Source organism: Diadema antillarum, unplaced genomic scaffold, assembly GCF_040938485.1.
Source record: "Diadema antillarum isolate AM-2024a unplaced genomic scaffold, OU_Dant_1.0 seq00000112_RagTag, whole genome shotgun sequence".
In the NCBI taxonomy this organism is placed as follows: domain Eukaryota; kingdom Metazoa; phylum Echinodermata; class Echinoidea; order Diadematoida; family Diadematidae; genus Diadema; species Diadema antillarum.
In genome coordinates this window covers 810972-830833 of record NW_027271196.1, presented here as the reverse complement: position 1 = coordinate 830833, position 19862 = coordinate 810972, and the positions used below count along the sequence as shown (strand labels likewise).

General features: G+C 37.9%; 1 protein-coding gene across 1 annotated transcript in view; it reads right to left on the bottom strand.

Moving 5' to 3' along the window:
- Nucleotides 1–469: 469 nt before the first annotated feature.
- The window catches only part of LOC139727021 (neprilysin-1-like), an 87108-nt gene continuing 67715 nt past the window's right edge, over nt 470–19862 (bottom strand). Inside the window, exons 8-21 of the mRNA XM_071638002.1 lie at nt 19647–19763; nt 19014–19100; nt 17159–17292; nt 15696–15918; nt 15047–15145; nt 13544–13621; nt 12969–13072; nt 10787–10839; nt 10335–10454; nt 8487–8617; nt 5074–5139; nt 2110–2208; nt 1440–1516; nt 470–842 (exon numbers count right to left, since the gene is read on the bottom strand). Of these exons, the coding sequence (XP_071494103.1) occupies nt 743–842; nt 1440–1516; nt 2110–2208; nt 5074–5139; nt 8487–8617; nt 10335–10454; nt 10787–10839; nt 12969–13072; nt 13544–13621; nt 15047–15145; nt 15696–15918; nt 17159–17292; nt 19014–19100; nt 19647–19763 (1488 nt within the window). The 3' untranslated portion in view covers nt 470–742. The remainder of the gene's footprint in view (nt 843–1439; nt 1517–2109; nt 2209–5073; nt 5140–8486; nt 8618–10334; nt 10455–10786; nt 10840–12968; nt 13073–13543; nt 13622–15046; nt 15146–15695; nt 15919–17158; nt 17293–19013; nt 19101–19646; nt 19764–19862) is intronic.

Genomic DNA, 19862 nt, shown 5'->3' with positions numbered 1-19862 from the left:
CCCGACTCAATTTCGATCTCATTACAAAAAAAGAAAATGACACCATCTGCCTTGCTTACTATAATTATTTTCTTCAGGGTCCCGCAACGTCAAACCTAGCGACTGATTGATAACCAGAAATAAATAAATGAATGCATGAATGAATAAACGAATGAAAAAACGGAATAATGCATGAATGAATGAACGAACGAAGACATGAACGAATAAGTAAATGAATAAATGAATGAATGAACGGGTGGATGAATGACTATTATGAATTAAAAACTGAAATAATGAATGAATGAATGAATGAATAAAGACAGGAATGAATGAATGAAGACATGAATGAATGAATGAATGAATGAATGAATGAATGAATGAATGAATGAACTGACGAATGAACGAATAGATGGATGGATGAATGTATAAATGAATGAGTGAACGATTGAATTGATACAGCAAACTCCTCATCTCCATCCCCCCCCCCAAAAAAAAATAACGAAAACACATATACAAACGGTTAAATGCTGTACCACATTAACCCTATCTGAACTGAGAAGATATAGCAGTCATGATCTTGAATATGACCCATTGATCCCTGTAATTTGACGTTACGGATCCCTCTGGCAAGACGTGGCGGATTACCCCAAGCCTTAAATCAACTGTGGGTCGAAACTTTCGCTTCAATCAGAAAGTTTCAATTTTTCTTTTCCTATCTTTTTTTAAAGTTTTTTTTTTTCTCCCTCATCGCAATTTCAAGTTATCACCATATAGTACACGTTTTGTTGGAAACCATGTAATCTGTGTTCTTGCATCCAAAAACGCGGGCGAAATCGGGCATGTTCTGAGCCGGTCCTATTGTTCTGGAGGAGTAAGAGGGAGGGCAAAGAACAGAAAAGAAAAGAAGAATATAAGAGATTGATGAATCTGACAAAATAACAGTCGGAAGAAGAAGCGGGTTTCTTTCTTAAGGTGCAGTCTGCCCTCCGCCAACTTACCCCAACCCTTACCACACCCCGTTCCAAAGGAATGCACGAGTAAACTAATACTCTGAGCAAGCAAGGGAAGATATTCCTACGTAATTATTCCAACCCCAGAACCAGAGTGAGAAGACTATCGGAAGCAAGAGCACAATGAATACATTATGCAACTCTATTCCTGTCTAGGATTCTTTAAAAAAAAGAACAATCACAAAAATGGCACGTTACTCGTTATCAACCGATAACATTGCATTATCAAAATGCTGAATTCAGATTCTAAACTTAAATTTAATAAGCATAACTACTGATGCAATCAGAGCAACAAGCCTTGGAAGTGTCACCAATAGGGGGACAAAACAAAATAGGGTCAAAATCGTTATCTAGGCCTGTAAGGTCGGTGAGTAATCTTTGTACAAAGTAATAGTACTAATTATCGTTGGCGGGTAATCATACTGATATGGCCTGACAGGTATCTCTTACCTATATCTTCCGGGTGAATGAACTCCTGATAATATTCGTGCCCGCACTCCTTCCGGCCGAAAGGCGCTACACCAGACCTGGTCAGTCACAATCAATATCATACACAACATTTGTTACATTCATATGGATACTCCTTGTAAAACTACTTCTACTATCACGCCACTTACGACTACGACTACTCCTGTGACTACTACTGCTACTACTGTTACTATTACTACTACTTCTACTAATAATAATGATAACACTGCTAATACTATCTCTACTACTACTACTACAACTACTACTACTATTACTACTACTACAACTATGCCACCACCACTACCCCTACCACTACTACTGTTATTGCTTGCGCGTAATGGCAAACGACCTTTTTCTGCTCATGTTCAAAACAGAACTACGAATTGGCTTAATGACATGTACGACAACATGTAGATACCGATAAAATAATTTCTTTGTGTGTTTTTTCACTTTGTTTGAATTTTAATTGAATTCCTGAGAGTACAAAGCGCATTGCTTCTCCGTCACGATGATCTACAACATCCGTTAGTTTTTGTTTCTCCTGAAAGTATATATCGTTACAATTACGCCTTAGACCTCTGTGTAAACAAGAACTAACATTTAAATTCATACTGTAAATGTAGTTCAATAATGATAGAGATTTCCAACAAACCTGTCCGAAATTCAAGAAAAATAATTGTTCCTGATTTAAATCCAGCCCCGGCAGCGTCTGATGGACTTCGCCCGTGTCATTCAGGAGGAGTTGATACGCCTAATTTGAGATAAGACAAAGTGAGAAAGACATTCAAATTCAACGCAAGACAAAACTTATCGAAAGAGTGAAGTTCATGTGGGAAAATGGTGACGTTCAATTCAATTAATTTTAATTTAATTCAAAATGATTGTATTTCCATAATTACATAATATTTTAAGGTATTTTGAAACACATAAGCTTCAACAAACAGACGTTCTAAAGCCCTTTTTACACTTGTGTTTCTTAACCCCGGACTTTCTCTGACCCAGGACTATCGTTAGTCCCGTACCAATTTTTCAGCTTTTTACACTGGCCAATTAGTCCCGTACTATCTCTTCTCTGGGGCTAAGGAGAAAACTGACCTTTTTACACTCGTATTTCTTAGCCCCGGACTTTCCAAACCACATGAATATTCATGATTACGCTGTGTACTGTACACGTACACGCACGCACCGGCAGCACTTGATTACCTCGTTTCTGATTGGTCAGTGAGGGTCGGACTTCGTCTCCGTCGCTTTAATAGCCCAGGATTATTTTTTTTCGTTCTGTTTACACTCAGTTGCTTGGCACCGCAATTGCGGTGCTAACCCTGCTATTTTGCAGGGCCAGATAGTACCGGACTATCGGTGGGGCTAGCCCACTTTGGCAAAAACGAGTGTAAACAGAAAGTGGGGTAAGGATAGTCCCATACCAACGGTGGGGCTTTAAAGCCCCCCCCCCCCCCCCCTTAGCCCCACCGTTGGTACGGGACTAAGCAAAAATTTACAAGTGTAAAAAGCCCTATTATGAATGTCTGAATGTTATATTTCTTCCAGTATATCAGGATAATGATTTTTCACTCAGTGTAAATTCAATCCAATGCTGAGATTTGAAAGACTGAAATCACAGTGCCCAAATGTATTCTTAAGCAATCCGTATTATTTAATTTAAAAGAAAATGAAATATTAAACTAAACCGAGCCTGATTTTATTCCATGAACATAAAGGATAATGAAACCCAAATATCGTATAAGGTGGATTGAGTGAATGCAGCAACATCAGTAGAACACATCGGTGAGAGTTTGAGGAAAATTAGTCAATCCTTTCAAAAGATATGGATGTTTAAAGATTGATGCACATGTATATTATTTGTTTCACCCCCTTTCAGATCCGCTTTGTCGTAACACAGAGAATATGTAATAGCGTTTAGGCCTATCATATTCCTAGGATGATATCTTTCAGACACTTTCATGCCTGGTAAAATATCATTTTTCCATAAAACGAAGTCAATATGGTAGCAGGGATGCATCAACTAGGGATGACAAACAATAGTTGGCCTTAAAGGGATAGTACAGTATTGGTGGAGACAAGAATTTAGCTTTTAACTTTTTGCGAGATACCAAGAAAACACTTATGATAATATAGTACAGAGCATACCATTTTTAGAGGAATTCAAAGTTTTATTTGATGAAAATCAGGCTTGGAATGACTGAAACATCCAAAAACAAAGTAAAACAAAGCGATCTTTTTTTGGATATCTCAGCAATTTCAAAACCAATTTTCATCAAATAAACGTTGAATTCCTCATAGAATTACATGCTCTTTCATGTTTCATAAGAGGTTTCTCATTATCTCACCCAAAAATGTTAGAGACCTGAAATTAGGTCTCAACCAAAACTATACGATCCCTTTAATAATGCTCGCATATCTCAGCATAATTGTCAACAGTGATTCTATTACGTCGATTTCATTAAGATAGCACAAGCCAAATTTAAACGGCAAGTTGCCCACTTTTTTTTCCTTTTTTTTTGAGGTTGCCGTCAACTTTAAAGAGCATGCTTAATAATTTACCATTTGCAGCAGAAACAAAAATCCAGCATTAGTGCTTCAAAATAGTTCTAAAATGTGAGTTAGAGATAGAAACAACCAATATAAAAATTTGAACCAGTATAATCGATGTTAAGTATTGTTAGATATACCAAATGTGAACAATGTTTAAAATAAAAGTGTTTCCAGACTAAACCGTCTACAGTTGTGGTTTATTGAGAAAAATAGTAATATCTCGTTATAATTATTTCAGGTTTTATTGCAAAAAAAAAATCATATGGTAGGATGTCTTGTGATACAACTAACCTACGCATATGCATCAAATGTGATATGTTTAACATTCTTTAAATAACCGCTCCGAAAGGTAAACAGGACCTTTAACCCTTTCTCCACAGGGACTGTGGACAGTTACCATGCTATGGGGTTTACTGTGCCAATCAGCACTCAAAGCACACAAAAGGTTAAAGGGTGTGTATAGTATACAGTTCTGGTTGAGGTGAGGATTTAGCTTTTAATGTTTTGCGAGATATTCAGAACCACTCTATGAGATGTCAACGAGCATGCAATTCTACGGGGTATCAAAAGTTTATTTGATGAAAATCGGTTTTGAAATGGCTGAGATATCCAAAAACAGGGTGAAACAAAGAGATCCTAATAAAAGGCGTGGCCTGTCGCCTTTTATTATTATCACTTTTTTGGATTTCTCAGCCATTTGAAAACCAATTTTTTATCAAATAAACGTTGAATCCTTCTTAAAATTATATGCTCTTTCATATTTCATAAGAGGTTTCTCATTATCTCACTTAGGAATGTTCAAAACATGAATCCCCACCTCAACCAGTACTGTACAGTCCCTTTAAGGTGAGGAATCGTGTCGTTGAACTTCCCTGATTTCAATGTATTCGTTCAAATATCTTAAAATCTGTCATAACTTATTACACTGCGCATCTCATGTGGTAGTTTGAGTTTTTTTTTAGATATCAACAAAATATGCATTGCTATTTTGTGTATGCTTTTCATTGGAAGTGCAGAAATTAAATCGAAATGAACCGAATTAAAGATTGCATGACGTGCAAACCTTGAATGCTTCTTTCAGTCCTCCGTTGTCTGCAATGTTCTCGCCTTGCGTCATTTTACCGTTCAGCTGTGATTAAAAAGTAACAAAAAAAGGACTAAAAAACATATGAAAAGATTAATATTGTGGAAATGAGTTCCATAATATAGCATTGAGCTTCACTCATATCACGGAGATCGTAGAGAGACTCCCACCTCCCTGCTCATATCTTCATCGATGGAAACGCACTGGACGTCAACAAAGTGAGTTACAAGATGACAACCATCTACCGAACTGTATACCTAAATAACAACAAATACTATTACGACAAGACTTCTGGAGATTCTGATGGTTGAACCAGATGGCATTATGACTGATTTCCAGTCATCAACACTCTCTCCTTATGTTACTCGAAGGCGTCACGGATCCACAAGTGCAATACGTCGCACGCCAAGGTGGCGACGTGTGGAACGGAGTATGGAATCTGACCTGAATATTTAGGGAAAATCATGCCAAAGGCCAGGGAAGGGTCAAATGGTCGGTGAACCCATGTGTCAAATTAACACTACGCGTGCCCGAGTGAGCCTAACCTTGACCTACAGCGCAAGGCAAGACGTCGAATAACAAAACAGCCACACCCACAACAATAACACAAAATGAGTTTTCTTAAAGGACTATTCTACACTATATTCAAGCCTGTTTTGAATAGAAAAAAAAATGTAAAAGAAGCAAAATAAAAACAAACAGAATGACCGAAATGAACCTGAGATCCACAAGGTTCGGAAATAAACTTGAATCATTAAACTTGAATTCTGTTTGAATTATTTAATTCAGGGCCTACATATGATCAGCCTGCACATAACAAAATTGTGTGGATTTGGGCTCCAAGTTGATACGATGTGAGAGTTGAATAGGCTCTACTGTACGCAGGACGGAATGCGAGGTGCAATGTTTCAATGTTGACAAAAATTGTAGCTAATTCAAAATTATCGTATTTGAGGTCAAATTGTTACTATAGGACCACCAGTCATCACCAAGGTGCATGACTAACCATGTACAAAATGATTAACATCATGGTCGTTAAAGCGTTTTTAGATTGTTGATCATGATAATGATAATGATGATAATGATGATGATGTTATACATGATGCTGCTGATACTGCTGGTGTTGGTGTTGTTGTTGTTGTTGTTGTTGTTGTTGTTGTTGTTGTTGTTGTTGTTGTTGTTGTTGTTGTTGTTGTTGAACCAACGCATAGGTACTGCAATTTCTGAAAGATTCATACTGCAACAAATCCAATTATCTTATTTCCATTCGAACCTGAGAAAAAAAATCAAAAAGAGACAGCCCGCGATCATATTTTATCATTTTGTCGACAAGTGTATCAAAACTTTTTTTTGTAAGCAACTGCTGTGACCAGGGAGGTATCTCCCAAAGCTGTGACGGGCTCTGGGCAGGGAAAGGTCTGGTGAACAAAGACTAGTGCTTGTTTGTGGGGCGCCCCCTCTGTTGAGTTGAGTGCATAGAGTGTATGCATCACCGAGGCACAAGAGTGGGACAGCAGAAAAAATAAAGGAAGCTAATCGTCAATCACGGTGTGTACGGACAGGTGCTTAATCACGACTAATGTGTCTTCCAAAGACAAACTTCTGTGGACGTTCCGGTGTCGTTGAAGCCTATATAGGATGTCACGCCACCACTCTCATTACACACTGCCCCAATTAGCTCCGACCTTTCGAAAGGTTATACTCGCGTCTACATAAACTTGGCTCCTCCGACTGAAAAAGTAATTACTCGTCGTGCTTAATACTTATTAAAGTGCCAGACATTTTAGTCAAGTTTCTTTTTTTTTTCTGAAAAGTGTGTCAGTCGGTGAACTTGACAGCATGTTACTAAGCCTCACTAGAATTTAAAAACAAAACAAAAATAAAACAAAACTGCAGCTTTTTGTTACAACCGCACTTCATCCACAACAGTGAACATTTTTTTTTTCTTGTGGCGTAATCATCTTCATTGTGCATTCTATACCAAGATCTTTTCTCGTCATTTTCCATTTCAGCACGAGTTCTTTCCTTCATAATTTTACTCTGTAACGAAACTAGTCATATGCGTGTTCGTTTTTTGCATTTTATGTGAATCTGATTACCGTTTCCCTCAAGCTTGTTTTACGGTCTCCAACGAGTTAAAAAGTAAGCGTCCTGTCCCGGGAACCTAGTTGGCCCTTCCCAACGTCTATTCCCTCTCGTTTATGGTTCATCTATTAACTTCATACTTCGTCTGCGAGACGACGGGGAGGGCTTGATGAAGATGGATCTGGCGTTTCCGCTGGGAGGCGAAGCAGTAATGGATGAACAGCAAGTGGAGTGCAAGGAGGAGGAGGAGGAGGCGGACAAGGAGGAGGGTGGGGGATAGGAACTTAGGTGGGGATCGGGAAAGGGGAATAATTCCGTGCGCAATGCGATTGACTCGCCTCTCCCTCTCCAATCCACTAAAATTTGAAACTTTATATTTGCACGCCAGGACATAATTAGAGAGGGCTGTCACACTGATGGGAATTCCTCTATGCGTATTCGAACATACTGACCATCAAAGGAAAAAAAAAATCTTCTCTTTGAATGGGATATAATTGTTATTACAACTCAGAAACTATATTCACCACCTCTTCCATTTTCCAATTTTCGAATTCCAAGTTTCCGGTTTTGTTTGAATAATCGTCTTATAGGGTGTGTCACATGCATGTGAACAAAAGAGGACGACGAGGTTTAACTGTGATACCATTTTTTGTACAGTCCTATCATTTTCTTTTTCATTTTAAATTAGATCAGTGTGTCCTCGGTATCATTTCGTTTGATATTAGTATACTTTGATGTGCATCATACTTTTAAAAAAGGAAGAAGAATATGGACGCAAATTGCAGAAGTTGAACTTGTAAGATGTCTGCTGTATGACCATCAAAGAAACCACCTTGATGTAATCGTAATACTGGGTAAGTTGGCTTAAGAGGACATCGCAATAGCTAGCAAGTCAAAATCAAAGTCAACTTAGTGTTTGGTGCTCCTGTCATGCCTGTGGATAAGATTCTTAGGTACATGTAAGATGTTATATGATGAAATAAATGATTCACAAAAGGTAACATTTCCAAATCAGTTACCGTTTGATGACTTACTATCACAACCATAGCATAGCATCAAACATTATCTTATACTCTCTATCCCTTTACCCCCTTCCTCCCCCTCCCCCCCCCCCCTCCCTAATATTCCCAGGCACCGTTTCATGAAAGTTGTCAGCATTTGTCAGCTTCTGACAATCACCATGGTAACAATCAGACACCAGAGCTTCTCAACCAATCAAAATCAAGGAATTTACTGAAGTTGTCAGAGACTGACAACTTGTCAGGGTTGACAACTTTCATGAAACGGGGCCCCGGAGGATTACGTACGTTCATATCGTTTTCCGGCATCACATAACCCGTATACTGGTCCACGATACACTGGGCTCGATCCTTGAAAGCGGCGATGGAGCTGTTACTCCACCACTGAACCAGGTTGCCGTCTTTGTCGTACTGCCTACCTGCAGTGGAGAGAAGAAGTCAACCAATAGATCATCAGTGAGGATTCTAAACCAGTATATCTTAAAGGAGACTTTAAATACCCCTTAAAGGGATGGTATAGTATTGGTTGAGATGAGGATTCAGCTTTTAACTTTGTGCGAGATAATTAGAAACCGCTTTTTGAAATGTGAAGGAGCATACAATTCTAAAAGGACTCTAAAGTTCATTTGACAAAAATCGTTTTTGAAATGGCTAAGATATCCAAAAATAAAGTAAGCCAAAGCGAACATTATCCGTCCTTTTATGGGGATCGCTTTACTTTGGAAAGCTCAGCCATTCCAAAACCAATTTAAATCAAATGAACTTTGAAACCTCTTAGAATCGTATGCTCTTTCATATGTCATAAGAGGTTTCTCATTATCTCATAAAAAGTTAAAAGCCTGAAGCCCCATCTCAACCGAAACTATATCATCCCTTTAAATACGAAGTAGCTGGATTTGGTGAATGCAGAAATGCATTATTGCTGTATTTATCTCTGTCATAGCAAATAATTCAGGTAAAATGTATTTTATGATACTCGGCAAGATGGAAGAGCACTTGGCTCATATCCTTCAGGAGACAGGTTTAATGATATCACCTTCAAAGTATCATATCAGTAATAAATCAAGGAATGCGTATTTCTTATTGAAAATGACAATTGGGGAAATCTATTCTTATTTCTGTAAAAGAAATATCATCATCGACTGTAACACGACAGACATATAAGTGTAGCCTTCTAATCCAGCGATGACAGCTTACATATTTGTTTACTTGAATTAATATTCATAACTTTTAAAAGGATTGTCCAATATTCTTCAAACTTTCCTAGTTTATTCTAACAATTTCTTTTTATTTTGTACTACATGCACAATGTGTTTTGAGTGTCTCTCCCTTTCGTTACAAAATGATCAAAATCTGCGTTGAATTATTTTTATATCATTAATTCAAATGATTCACAATTTTCCATGTATTCATTGAATGATGTTCGATTGAATGTAGTACAAGAGTTGTGGAAGCATCAAAAGCATGAAAGAGGGACAAATATGTTAAAAAGCAAAGCAGTAATTATTACACTGTATTTGGATTCTATAAAGACAAACAGCGGCTAGAATAAATGGCAAACGGGATAACACGTCAGAATCGCGTCAATGTTGCACTGATATGAAGCACATACATATACGATGTTAAAGGGATGGTATAGTATTGGTAGGGATGAGGACTGGGCTCTTAACTTTTTGTGAGATACAAAGAAACCACTTATGAAATAGTAAAGAGCATACCATTCTAAGATAAATTCAGAGTTTATTTGATAGGAATCGGTTTCGGAATGGCTGAGACATCCACAAACAAAATAAAACAAAGTGATAGTAATAAAAGGTGTGTCCCACCTTTTATTAGGATCACTCTGTTTAGAATATCTCAGCCATTTCAAAACCAATTGTCTTCAACTAAACGTTGAATTCCTCTTGGAATTACATGCTCTTTCATATTTCATAAGAGGTTTCTCATTATCTCACCAAAACTGTATGAAACCTGAAGTTAAGTCCCAACCAAAACTGTGCGATCCCTTTATAACACAAGTCTTAGGACTTCAAAGAAATGAGACACAGAGGAATGCAAGGTACAAAGTTTCTTTGTATTTGTGTTACTATTTCTTTTTACATTTTTATTTCCCAGGAGAGGCTTGGTGAGACTCACCTCTGTCGTCGAATCCGTGAGTGATCTCGTGTCCGATCACCATACCGATGCCCCCAAAGTTGAGGTACCAGGGCAAGTCAGCGTGGTAAAATGGAGGTTGCAAAATGGCGGCGGGAAACACTGCGTACAAGAACAAAACCAAGCAGAAAATTATTGAATATACAACCTTTATTATTGAGTTTTCGTTTTCCAGTTTCAGCGGAAATAAATTGGCGTTTGCCATTGCTGCTTATTATTAAACACGATCGCATGAATACTTTGAGGTGAAAATGACAGAAAGAAAAGGGAGAACGAAGAAATTCGATAGATCATGCTGAAAGAATTACGGTCGTTATGTTTGCAAGTATAGATTTTGTAGTGTTCAATATGGGGGACTGGAAAAGAACATTGACTTAACGTCTTTCTTATAATAATAGTAAACTGGCCTTTCTTTTCTTTTTTCTGTGACATACCTATTTGATTCGATCGGTAGTATGCGTTTACGACGGCGGGTCCGATAAGCCACCTGAAAGGAAACGCAATATGATGGATTATCGTAGAGGTAAGCAAGTTTATTATTGATATCAAACTAAAAATGACAAATTCAGGTTATGCATATCAGTCATTTCCCATTTTTTCTACACGTGGAGAGAAAGAACAGTTGATAGATTCAATCATCGGATACTTGTATTTCTATTCAGATGATGTCTATTGACGTGATTAATGTTTTCAACTTAACAAAATTGACGAGAAATTGAAGTTAATCTTACTTTCGACCACTATGCACCTATCATCCACTCTGAAACCCTGACTAAATCATATCAATACCTTTGCGACATGTATAATCATGTACGTCCCATTGGTGATTGTTAAAGAAATGGTAGAGCTTTGGTTGAGATGGGACATTAGGTTTCTAACTTGTTTGTAAGATGAGAAGCACCTATAAAATATAAAAGAGCTTGTAATTCTATGAGGAGCTCAAGGTTTATTTTATGAAAATTGATTGGAAATGGCTGAGATAACCAAAAACAAAGTGGTCCTAATAATAGGTTTGTCCTACCTGTTATCAGGACCACATCAGGACCATTGTTTGGATATCTCTGCCATTTCAATTCCGATGTTCATTAAATATTCCTTTTAGAATTGTATGCTCTTTGACATTTCATAAGTGGTTTCTAATCATCTCGAAAACAGCATTTCGTCGACGAAATGACTGCTTTCATAACGAAATGGGCCATGCGACACTTGGCGCCCCATAAAAAACTACGGTCTTTGTCCATGGTTTAAACCATGGACAAGATTGTACCACCTTCGTGAATTCGGGCCTAAGTCTCCCATCCCAACCAAAACTATACTGCCCTACTTTGGCAAAAGGAAGCAAGTGACATCGAGTACAAATGCTACAAATGAAGAAAATATGTCTTTGGGTAGGCCCTTCAACATGGAAATTTGTGATGAGAAATAATGTCGGTATTCTGTCAAGTCATTTGGTGATGCATTTATGACAATTCGACGAATTTTGATATTCCCATAGAATCTCATTATTATGTAACTTGCTTCCTTTTGCCAAAGTATTATAGATTTGTAGTAAACATGAAAAATCTGGCAAAAGGAAGCATGTGACAATCATATCATGCGTATGTTACTTGCTTCCTTCTGCCAAAGTATTATAGATTTGTAGCAAACATTAAAAATTGGCAAAAGGAAGCGAGTGACAATCATATCATCTAAGGATGTCACTTGCTTCCTTTAAACGAAGTATTTTAGATAGTGTGCAAACATAAATAACTTGGCAAAAGGAAGCAAGTGACAAGGGGTTGTAACTTGCTTCCTTTTGCCAAAGTATTTCAGACTTTTAGCAAACATAAAAAATGTGGCAAAAGGAACCAAGCGACAATCACATCATGAAAATGTTACTTGCTTCCTTTTGCCATTTTTCTCATGCAATTTTGTGCACTTGCTTCCTTTTTCCACCCGAATATCTCAGAAATGGGCCAAAATTGTAACTTTTGGATTTTTCAGTTAAATAGAGCATGTCTCAAATATGCCAAATCAATACAAAAGTCAATATCCATAAAACGTCACTTGCTTCCTTTTGCCAAAGTAGGGCAGTATACCATTCCTTTAAAAGCGTTGCTTGTATTTCACTCTACTTAGGGCTCCTCCAAAACTTCAGAGAGAACACGAGCATTACACAGTGATGTGTAATGTTGTTGTTGTTGTTGTTGTTGTTGTTGTTGTTGTTGTTCATTTTCCATCTGTGAAAGATGGCTGGATAGCCCATATTCAGCTACACTAAGCTGGTCTTCCATGGGGTCCAGTTGGATGTGGGGTGGGACCACTTCACCGGGTTAGACACCCTGCTCTTTGCGATGAATGAATGAAGCGGGATCTTTTACGTGCATGAGTTGTGACTCTCTCATACACGGGATCAAGAGGACTTGGGAACCGGGTTGAAATACAAAGTGAATGGTTTTTCCTTCTTGAGAAAACAAACGTGGCTTCTCTTACCACTGTGAGAGAAAAAAGGACGGAAGAAAAGAATGACGCATTTTACATTTTAACCCCAGTGATTCAACCATGTAGACTACCAAGGAGTCTGGTAAACATAGACCTCATTCATCATGATCCCACCAATTCGTTATCTCTTCTTACCCATCCCTGTCGACCTCTTCGCGGAGTTTCTTCAGGTTGTCGTGGGCAGACCATTCGAAATATCGCACGATGTTTCCAAAATAATCGTCTCGTGAGAAATTGAGCTGGAAATTATGAAATGATGGAGTAATTTATTACAAATAATAAAAAGGAAGACACTTAAAATCAATAGGATGACTATGAGGACAGAGTTCCGTGAGGTTTACAAAGATGGATCTTGGAAACCAAATGAAATAGGTAGGACAATTTTTTGCCAAAACTACTGAAAAACAAATCTTTCCACCCCATTACTATTTTGAATGAAAAGAATGAACTTAATAATATCCCCAAGAACGTGTTATAAACTTTCAAGCTAAGCTATCCTATTTTGCGCTTTTGTCTAATAGGGCATTACATAGAAAGAAATCTTTGATTATTATCATTCTAGTATTTGAGACGATTCAAATTGCATCAAAACTGCTGTAACTTACAAATGATTTTTATCATGATTATACAGATGACTGATCATACACAAGCGGATTCCACCAAATTCAAGATTCGATATGAAACCAGACCAAGAGTACGAGTTGACTTACAGTCTTGTACTCATCGTTCAATCTCTGATCGTCGAAAAGCCAGTCTGGATAGCCAACCAACTCCTGCATAGCATCACACTGCAATCGGAGAGAGAGAGAAAAAAGAAAGAAAGAAAAGATCTGTTGTCAGACTCCATATAGAAATAAATGCGTAATATCGCCAACAATGTCAATAGACAGGAAAGGAGTTTGGTTAGCTTGATTATTGAATGTATCACAATCGCGCATGCGTTGAAAATAGAAAGATGTCACGCAGACGAACAATTTACATTAGCAGCACTAATTGAAAATACCTCCCCCCCCCCCCCCAAACACACGCATACACAAACACACACACAGACTAATGAATAATCAGCGATTTTCCAATATACTGTTCGTGCTTAACTAACGATCTACGCATACTACATTTTATCATTGGTATGCATGTTTATGTATGTCATTTTTTTTTTTTTTTTGGTTACGCTGTATTTATTATGTGAAAATGCATGAATCAAATCAAATTAAAACAAATCAAATCAAATCAAATCAAAGAGCTATTTGGGCTCAGTGGATAAGACTGCGGACTGTCAATCACAAAGTCTCTGGTTCGAAGTACCCTAATGCTGTGGTTGTGCCCCTTTGCAAGAGGCTGTTTTCCCACATAACCAAGTCCTTTGGAGGGCATTTAAAGCCGACCATCTCTCATGGGTCATTGCTTTTAGCACTTATTGCTTCCGTCACGTAAAAGAAATCTTTATACAATGATGTCAATAATACAAAAACGTTTAACACCCGTCCTGTAAACGTTTATGCTGCTTTGATACACAACGAGTTTCATCATAGGTGTCAATAGAGACAATCCATATCAAATATCTGCGTTATCTTTATCCAGTGACATGCACAGAGAAGGAATTTGTTTAAGGTTCATTCAAGACACATTTTGTCCCTATAGACGAAGTTAGATTTATTTTCAGCAGTACTCCATACCGGCAATACCCCACATACTAACTGACTCATAACAAAGCCCGCCTCACACGGTGGGATTATGTCTTGCGATAACTGGCGATGCGTTTCAACGCAACACTGAGCGATATCACGCACCGTTGCTCTTCGATGCAGGATGTTCAAAAATCGCAGGCTTTTGCATCGCAGACCTCCTTCACACTGTGCGCCATCTGGGAATCTCTTGCGATGTAATGTCATCGTGTCGCAAGAAATCGCACAGCTCTCGGCGGGTTTTTAATCTACAGATTACCGGTACCAGTTACTTCCAACGCAGCTATCGTCTTCATTCTTTTCGTGTGTAAGATCTGGGCACCGTTTCATGAAAGTTGTCAGCCGGCCCTGACAAGTTGTCAGTCTCTGACATTAATTACCATGTGACCATAGTAACAGTTATTTACCAGAGCTTCTCAGCCAATCGAAAACAAGGATTTTACCGCAAAATTATTGTCAGACACTGACAACTTGTCAGGATTGACACGTTTCTTGAAATAGTGCCCTAGACGTATAAAAGTGGCTTACCTTCTCGGCTGCAACTTGCTTCGTCTGTTCGTCCATCCACTCATTTACTTTTAACATCTCCTTGAAAGCCCGTTTGAGATATTTTATCATCCTTAGAGTCTACATGCAGAGAAGACAAAAAATGTGGGGGGTTTTAGGGTTTTTTTTCAAAATTTAAAGACCTTTTAAATCATCTTGCTTGATTCTTACTTTTCTGAGAGTTATCACGCAGAAGGAAAAGCTTGGTACACCACTGTAACAGCTACATTAGGAAAACCATTATTATGTGCATATCACTTACAAAGCTTCTCCAGATTGATCACATCATGATAATTAATACCGATATAACATATGGATATTAGTGGGCAATGCTCAACTTTGTGGATGCAAAGAGAAAGATAGGTAGATTAACAAGTAGATAGACGGATAGTTACAAAGATACATTATCAAAAAACATGGAGAACAAGACAATTAGGACAAAAAGGCGACCAGCAGAATCAGTATTCTAATGAAAACTGACGTACACTTAAATGAAGAATAGGAACACAATGCAATTTGCAGAGGATAAATGGGCAATATATCAACATGCAAAAGAATGTTTTGTTTTGTTTTTTAATGGGGGATCGGATCAGCATTTCTTATCACAAAGTAAATAGCAATTATATCTCACGTTGTTCTTGCTTTCTCCAGCGAAATTTTCCCTGACGTACATCCGTCCGGTAGCAAAGATCATTGCTCCATTGACGTCGTCAACGCAACGGCGCCACCTAGCGTCGTCGGACGTCACACCGTACAGAACGGCGCGAAAATCGTCGTTCACGTCCTGAAATTTCTTGCCCAGATTGAGAATGCGGTGCCTGGTGATGCGCCATAACATGTAGTTGGCGAGAGTCCTGGCGGGCGGGAAAAGAACAGGGAACGCGAAAACGAATAACACAATGATTCCATAAGATTGTTCGACTTCTTTGCATAATAATTTGTCTAACAACATAAACTCAAAGTATGCACTCAACACCTCCCTATAAAATGGGGGGGGGAGGGGGCAATGCCCAATCTGTTTACAGCTTCTTTTGGACGTATTGTAATAAAGCATAAATTCACCACCGAACTTTTTTTATGTTAAAAAAAAAATACGTATGTATTTTCCCAACCACATTGCAAAATGTTGATGCTGTATCTCGTTGTAATGTTTGTTTGAATGGTTGTCTGTTTGTTTGTTTGTTTTTTTGTTGAACGTTTGTATGCTTGTCTGTTTAAAGTTAGTTAGAGATGAGTCGAAGTTTCGCTCTATAGTGATATATCAAGAAAGCAGATTTTAAGAGAAAAATAGCAAAATTAGCAAACTGAAGATAAAAGAAACACACACAATAACAAACTTTCAATTACTGTGAAGACTCTTAATGATTTGGTGTTGTTGATTTTACTGTTTTTGTAGTCGAGGTTGCGGTAGATGTTCTTCGTTGTGTTCTTCTGGAAATGAGCTCTAAATATGGGTCGATTCAAATCATTGAGTTAAATTATATTCGAGATAACAGGGAAGCCTATTCAGATTAAAGAAAACTGATCATGAACAAAAAAGAAAGCAAGGTAAAGGACACGGGTCATTGTCATTATTATAGCAAACTTGATCTCGCGTTTCCATATACGATAGGCCAGCCTTTCTTCCGAAGTGTGTTCTACGACCATATAGCATTAAAAAATGAGAGTGATCAACAAAAAATGTATCTAGACAGAGTGAGTTTGTCAGAATTAATGCGGTGAAATTATATCAATGCCTAGGCACGGATATGAACTACGTAAACACACACACAAACAAAAACACACACGCACGTACACGCACACACACAAACACAACAACAACAACAACAACAATATAACACAGAGACATCAAGTCAGTTTGAAAGTCATCACTTACATGGACAAAGGAAAGCTATGACTTCAACAGGGATTTTAAAGCTGTCAGTTGGGTGCGTACTTGCCTATAAACATTTACATGCTTACTTAATTATGTGAAAGCAAAGGAACTCACACTCAAACGCATGGCGTTTTTTATGTGTTATCTTCTTTACATTTTTGGTTGCTTTTGCTTGATTATATTTTATGGGAGGAGGAGTTGTGGGCGAACCAACATACTTGTTTGAAGTCTGTCTTATGAGCTGGATGACCTGGGTGATATATTCTGGTTCCTTGTTGATGATAAACTCGTCGTTGGCTATGGGCTTGCTGACGTTCGGGAGGAGAATATCAAAGAATCGGGGCCAGTCAATCTGGGCAAAGAGAGAAATAGAAAAAGAGAGAGAGAGAGAGAGAGAGAGAGAGAGAGAGAGAGAGAGAGTAAAATACAGTCGGCTTATAGCAAAGGCGAAAATCAAACTCTGATTCCAGAATATACTTTCCTCACACCAGTGACACATCCATCACCGGTATGACAGCGTCTTTATATCCACTCGAATCTTCCACATTTTTACAGAGGCTAAAGGATAAGTTGGAAAGATAGATACTAAAGGATCATTCTTGGGGCTTGAAGATTGTTTCGAATGCAAATGATCATAGTTTTATTCATGATATTCGTTCAAAGCCATACTGAACTGAACGTTTGTTCATTTCAGTTTTGTTTCGCCTTTTTTGTAACCTAAACGATAGCTTGACAATAAAATCGCTGCTGCTTGCGGTGATGGATCTTCCAGGAGGAACAGAAACATAACAACCTGCACATTACCTCCTGACATGTAATAACAATACATCTTGGAGTGGCAGTTATTAATTATTTTGGGGGGTTGGATTTATCAGGGCACAAGGTCAAGGACACAGGACTTTAAATCATGATAATAGTAAATTAATAAATTTATTATCATAATAACTTAAATAGAATTATGTTTTCTCTGAAGCTGAATTGATCTGGATTAAGGGTCATGGGGAAAAGGTCATGGAACTCATTACATATAAAAACAGAAAAAATGTCTAGTGATGGAGGCATCTTTTCTTCTGTGTGAATAATGTTTTTTTTAAATAATGTAATGCATTTTATATTGTAATGTATTGTGTGTATTTCTAAGCATATTGCATATATTGTACAAATATTTTTTTCTATCTCTTTCTTATTACTTTTACGTGTGTTTCAATGCTTGTACATTTTAATGATTGTATGTTTTGATTTTATTTTATCTTTTTTTTGTAATATGTGGTCGGACCCCTGTGAAAAACTGTGGCCCGTTGCATAAAACTTACCGTTGAATTTCAATGGTAACTACCGTCAAAATTAGGCATCACAGCCAATCAGCATCAAGGATTCTAAAATTTACCGCTAATTTGAAGACTTACCGCTAGAAAGGAGCGGTAAGTCCAGCGGTAAGGGTTTTATGCAACAGGGCCCAGCTCTTAGCTGACCAGGGCTATCCGTCCCATGAGTGGAGAATAAATAAATAAAAAAAAAAATAGGGAGCAGTTTGTAGCCCGTTAAGATACTCGGGCAAGTGTCTACGGGAGAGAAGTGTTGCAGCAAAATCAGTCCGTCCTCAACGGTGGAAAGGTGGGGAACGTCAGTATAATTCAAAAGTTTTAAAACATAACGTTCCATTCCCATTGTAAAACTTAAAAGGATGGACGCGCTATGGACCTCGTTCAATTTAACCGGATTCATTTCTAGGAGTAACAGTTTAGGTTAGATGACCAGGAAGTGAGACACGGGTTTTCTGCAGAATTTGAGTCGATTTCCGTGGATGCCTCCAACAGGAGGACGGGGGGGGGGGGGGGGGTGGAGCGATCAGTTGCTATTAACCTCTTACTGTCCACTTTACTCACACGATTATATTTGGTATCGTTATTGTTCTTATTCCGTTGTTTTTCTTTCAATCACCGACAACATTTCACTATTAAAACCTCACTTTTACAATTTCATACGAACTTCTTGTCCATTATTGTCCATAGTCATGATGGTATCCATTAATACCTACGTTACACAGAAATCTAATCGACTGATAAAGTTTACCCGTGGATAGTCTGCTATCAAGCCGCTCAATGTTGTTGGATTGTAGAGCAGTTCGTTGTCCCGCCTGTCCGCTGGCGGAACTGTAATCTACAGGGAGAATGCAGAAAATTGAAATTTGGTGAAGACAAGGCAAGAAATCACATTAACCATGTCCATACCAGCCAATATCAACATCCAGAGAGAAATGATCTGATTTTTTTTTTGGGAAATGATGTCAAAGAAACAGAATAACAAAAGCTTCCTGAGTATCGGACATGAAATAGAAAGTCACGGAATGTTACAGCATTACAACACGTTATTACATAACAATGACACGTTATGCTAATTAGATTAGATTCATTTTAATTATACTTTATTTGACTGAATTGAATTGATTTTAAATAAATGGAATTGAATAATTTAATCTTATTACTATCAATATTAATATATATTAATGTTCTGCAATAATCAATCCTGATGAAGTTTAAATAATCATAATTATTGTCATCACGCACGCACAGACAAGACTAATAACATCAAAGTCATCTATTTTTTATGTTTACCATCTTTTATTTTCTCTTTCTACTTTATTATTGTTTTGTTCACTACATTGAGTTCTTTTGATATTGTCTAGGAAAGAGCGAAAGTACGTACGTTTGCAAGCTTTGTCTCAAAATCCATGGTTTCTCTCATTTCACGCTTCGCATCGTTGAGGTTCGCGCCGAGCAGGACGGCGACTGATGTCATGAGTTTGAGGTATGCCTCTTGGATCTTGGCGGAGAAACAAAGAAATAAAATCTTTGTCGGCATGGCTTCGTCGTCGTGAAAATAATGGTTTAACGCCTTTGGCGGCATTACAGTTAGGATTGG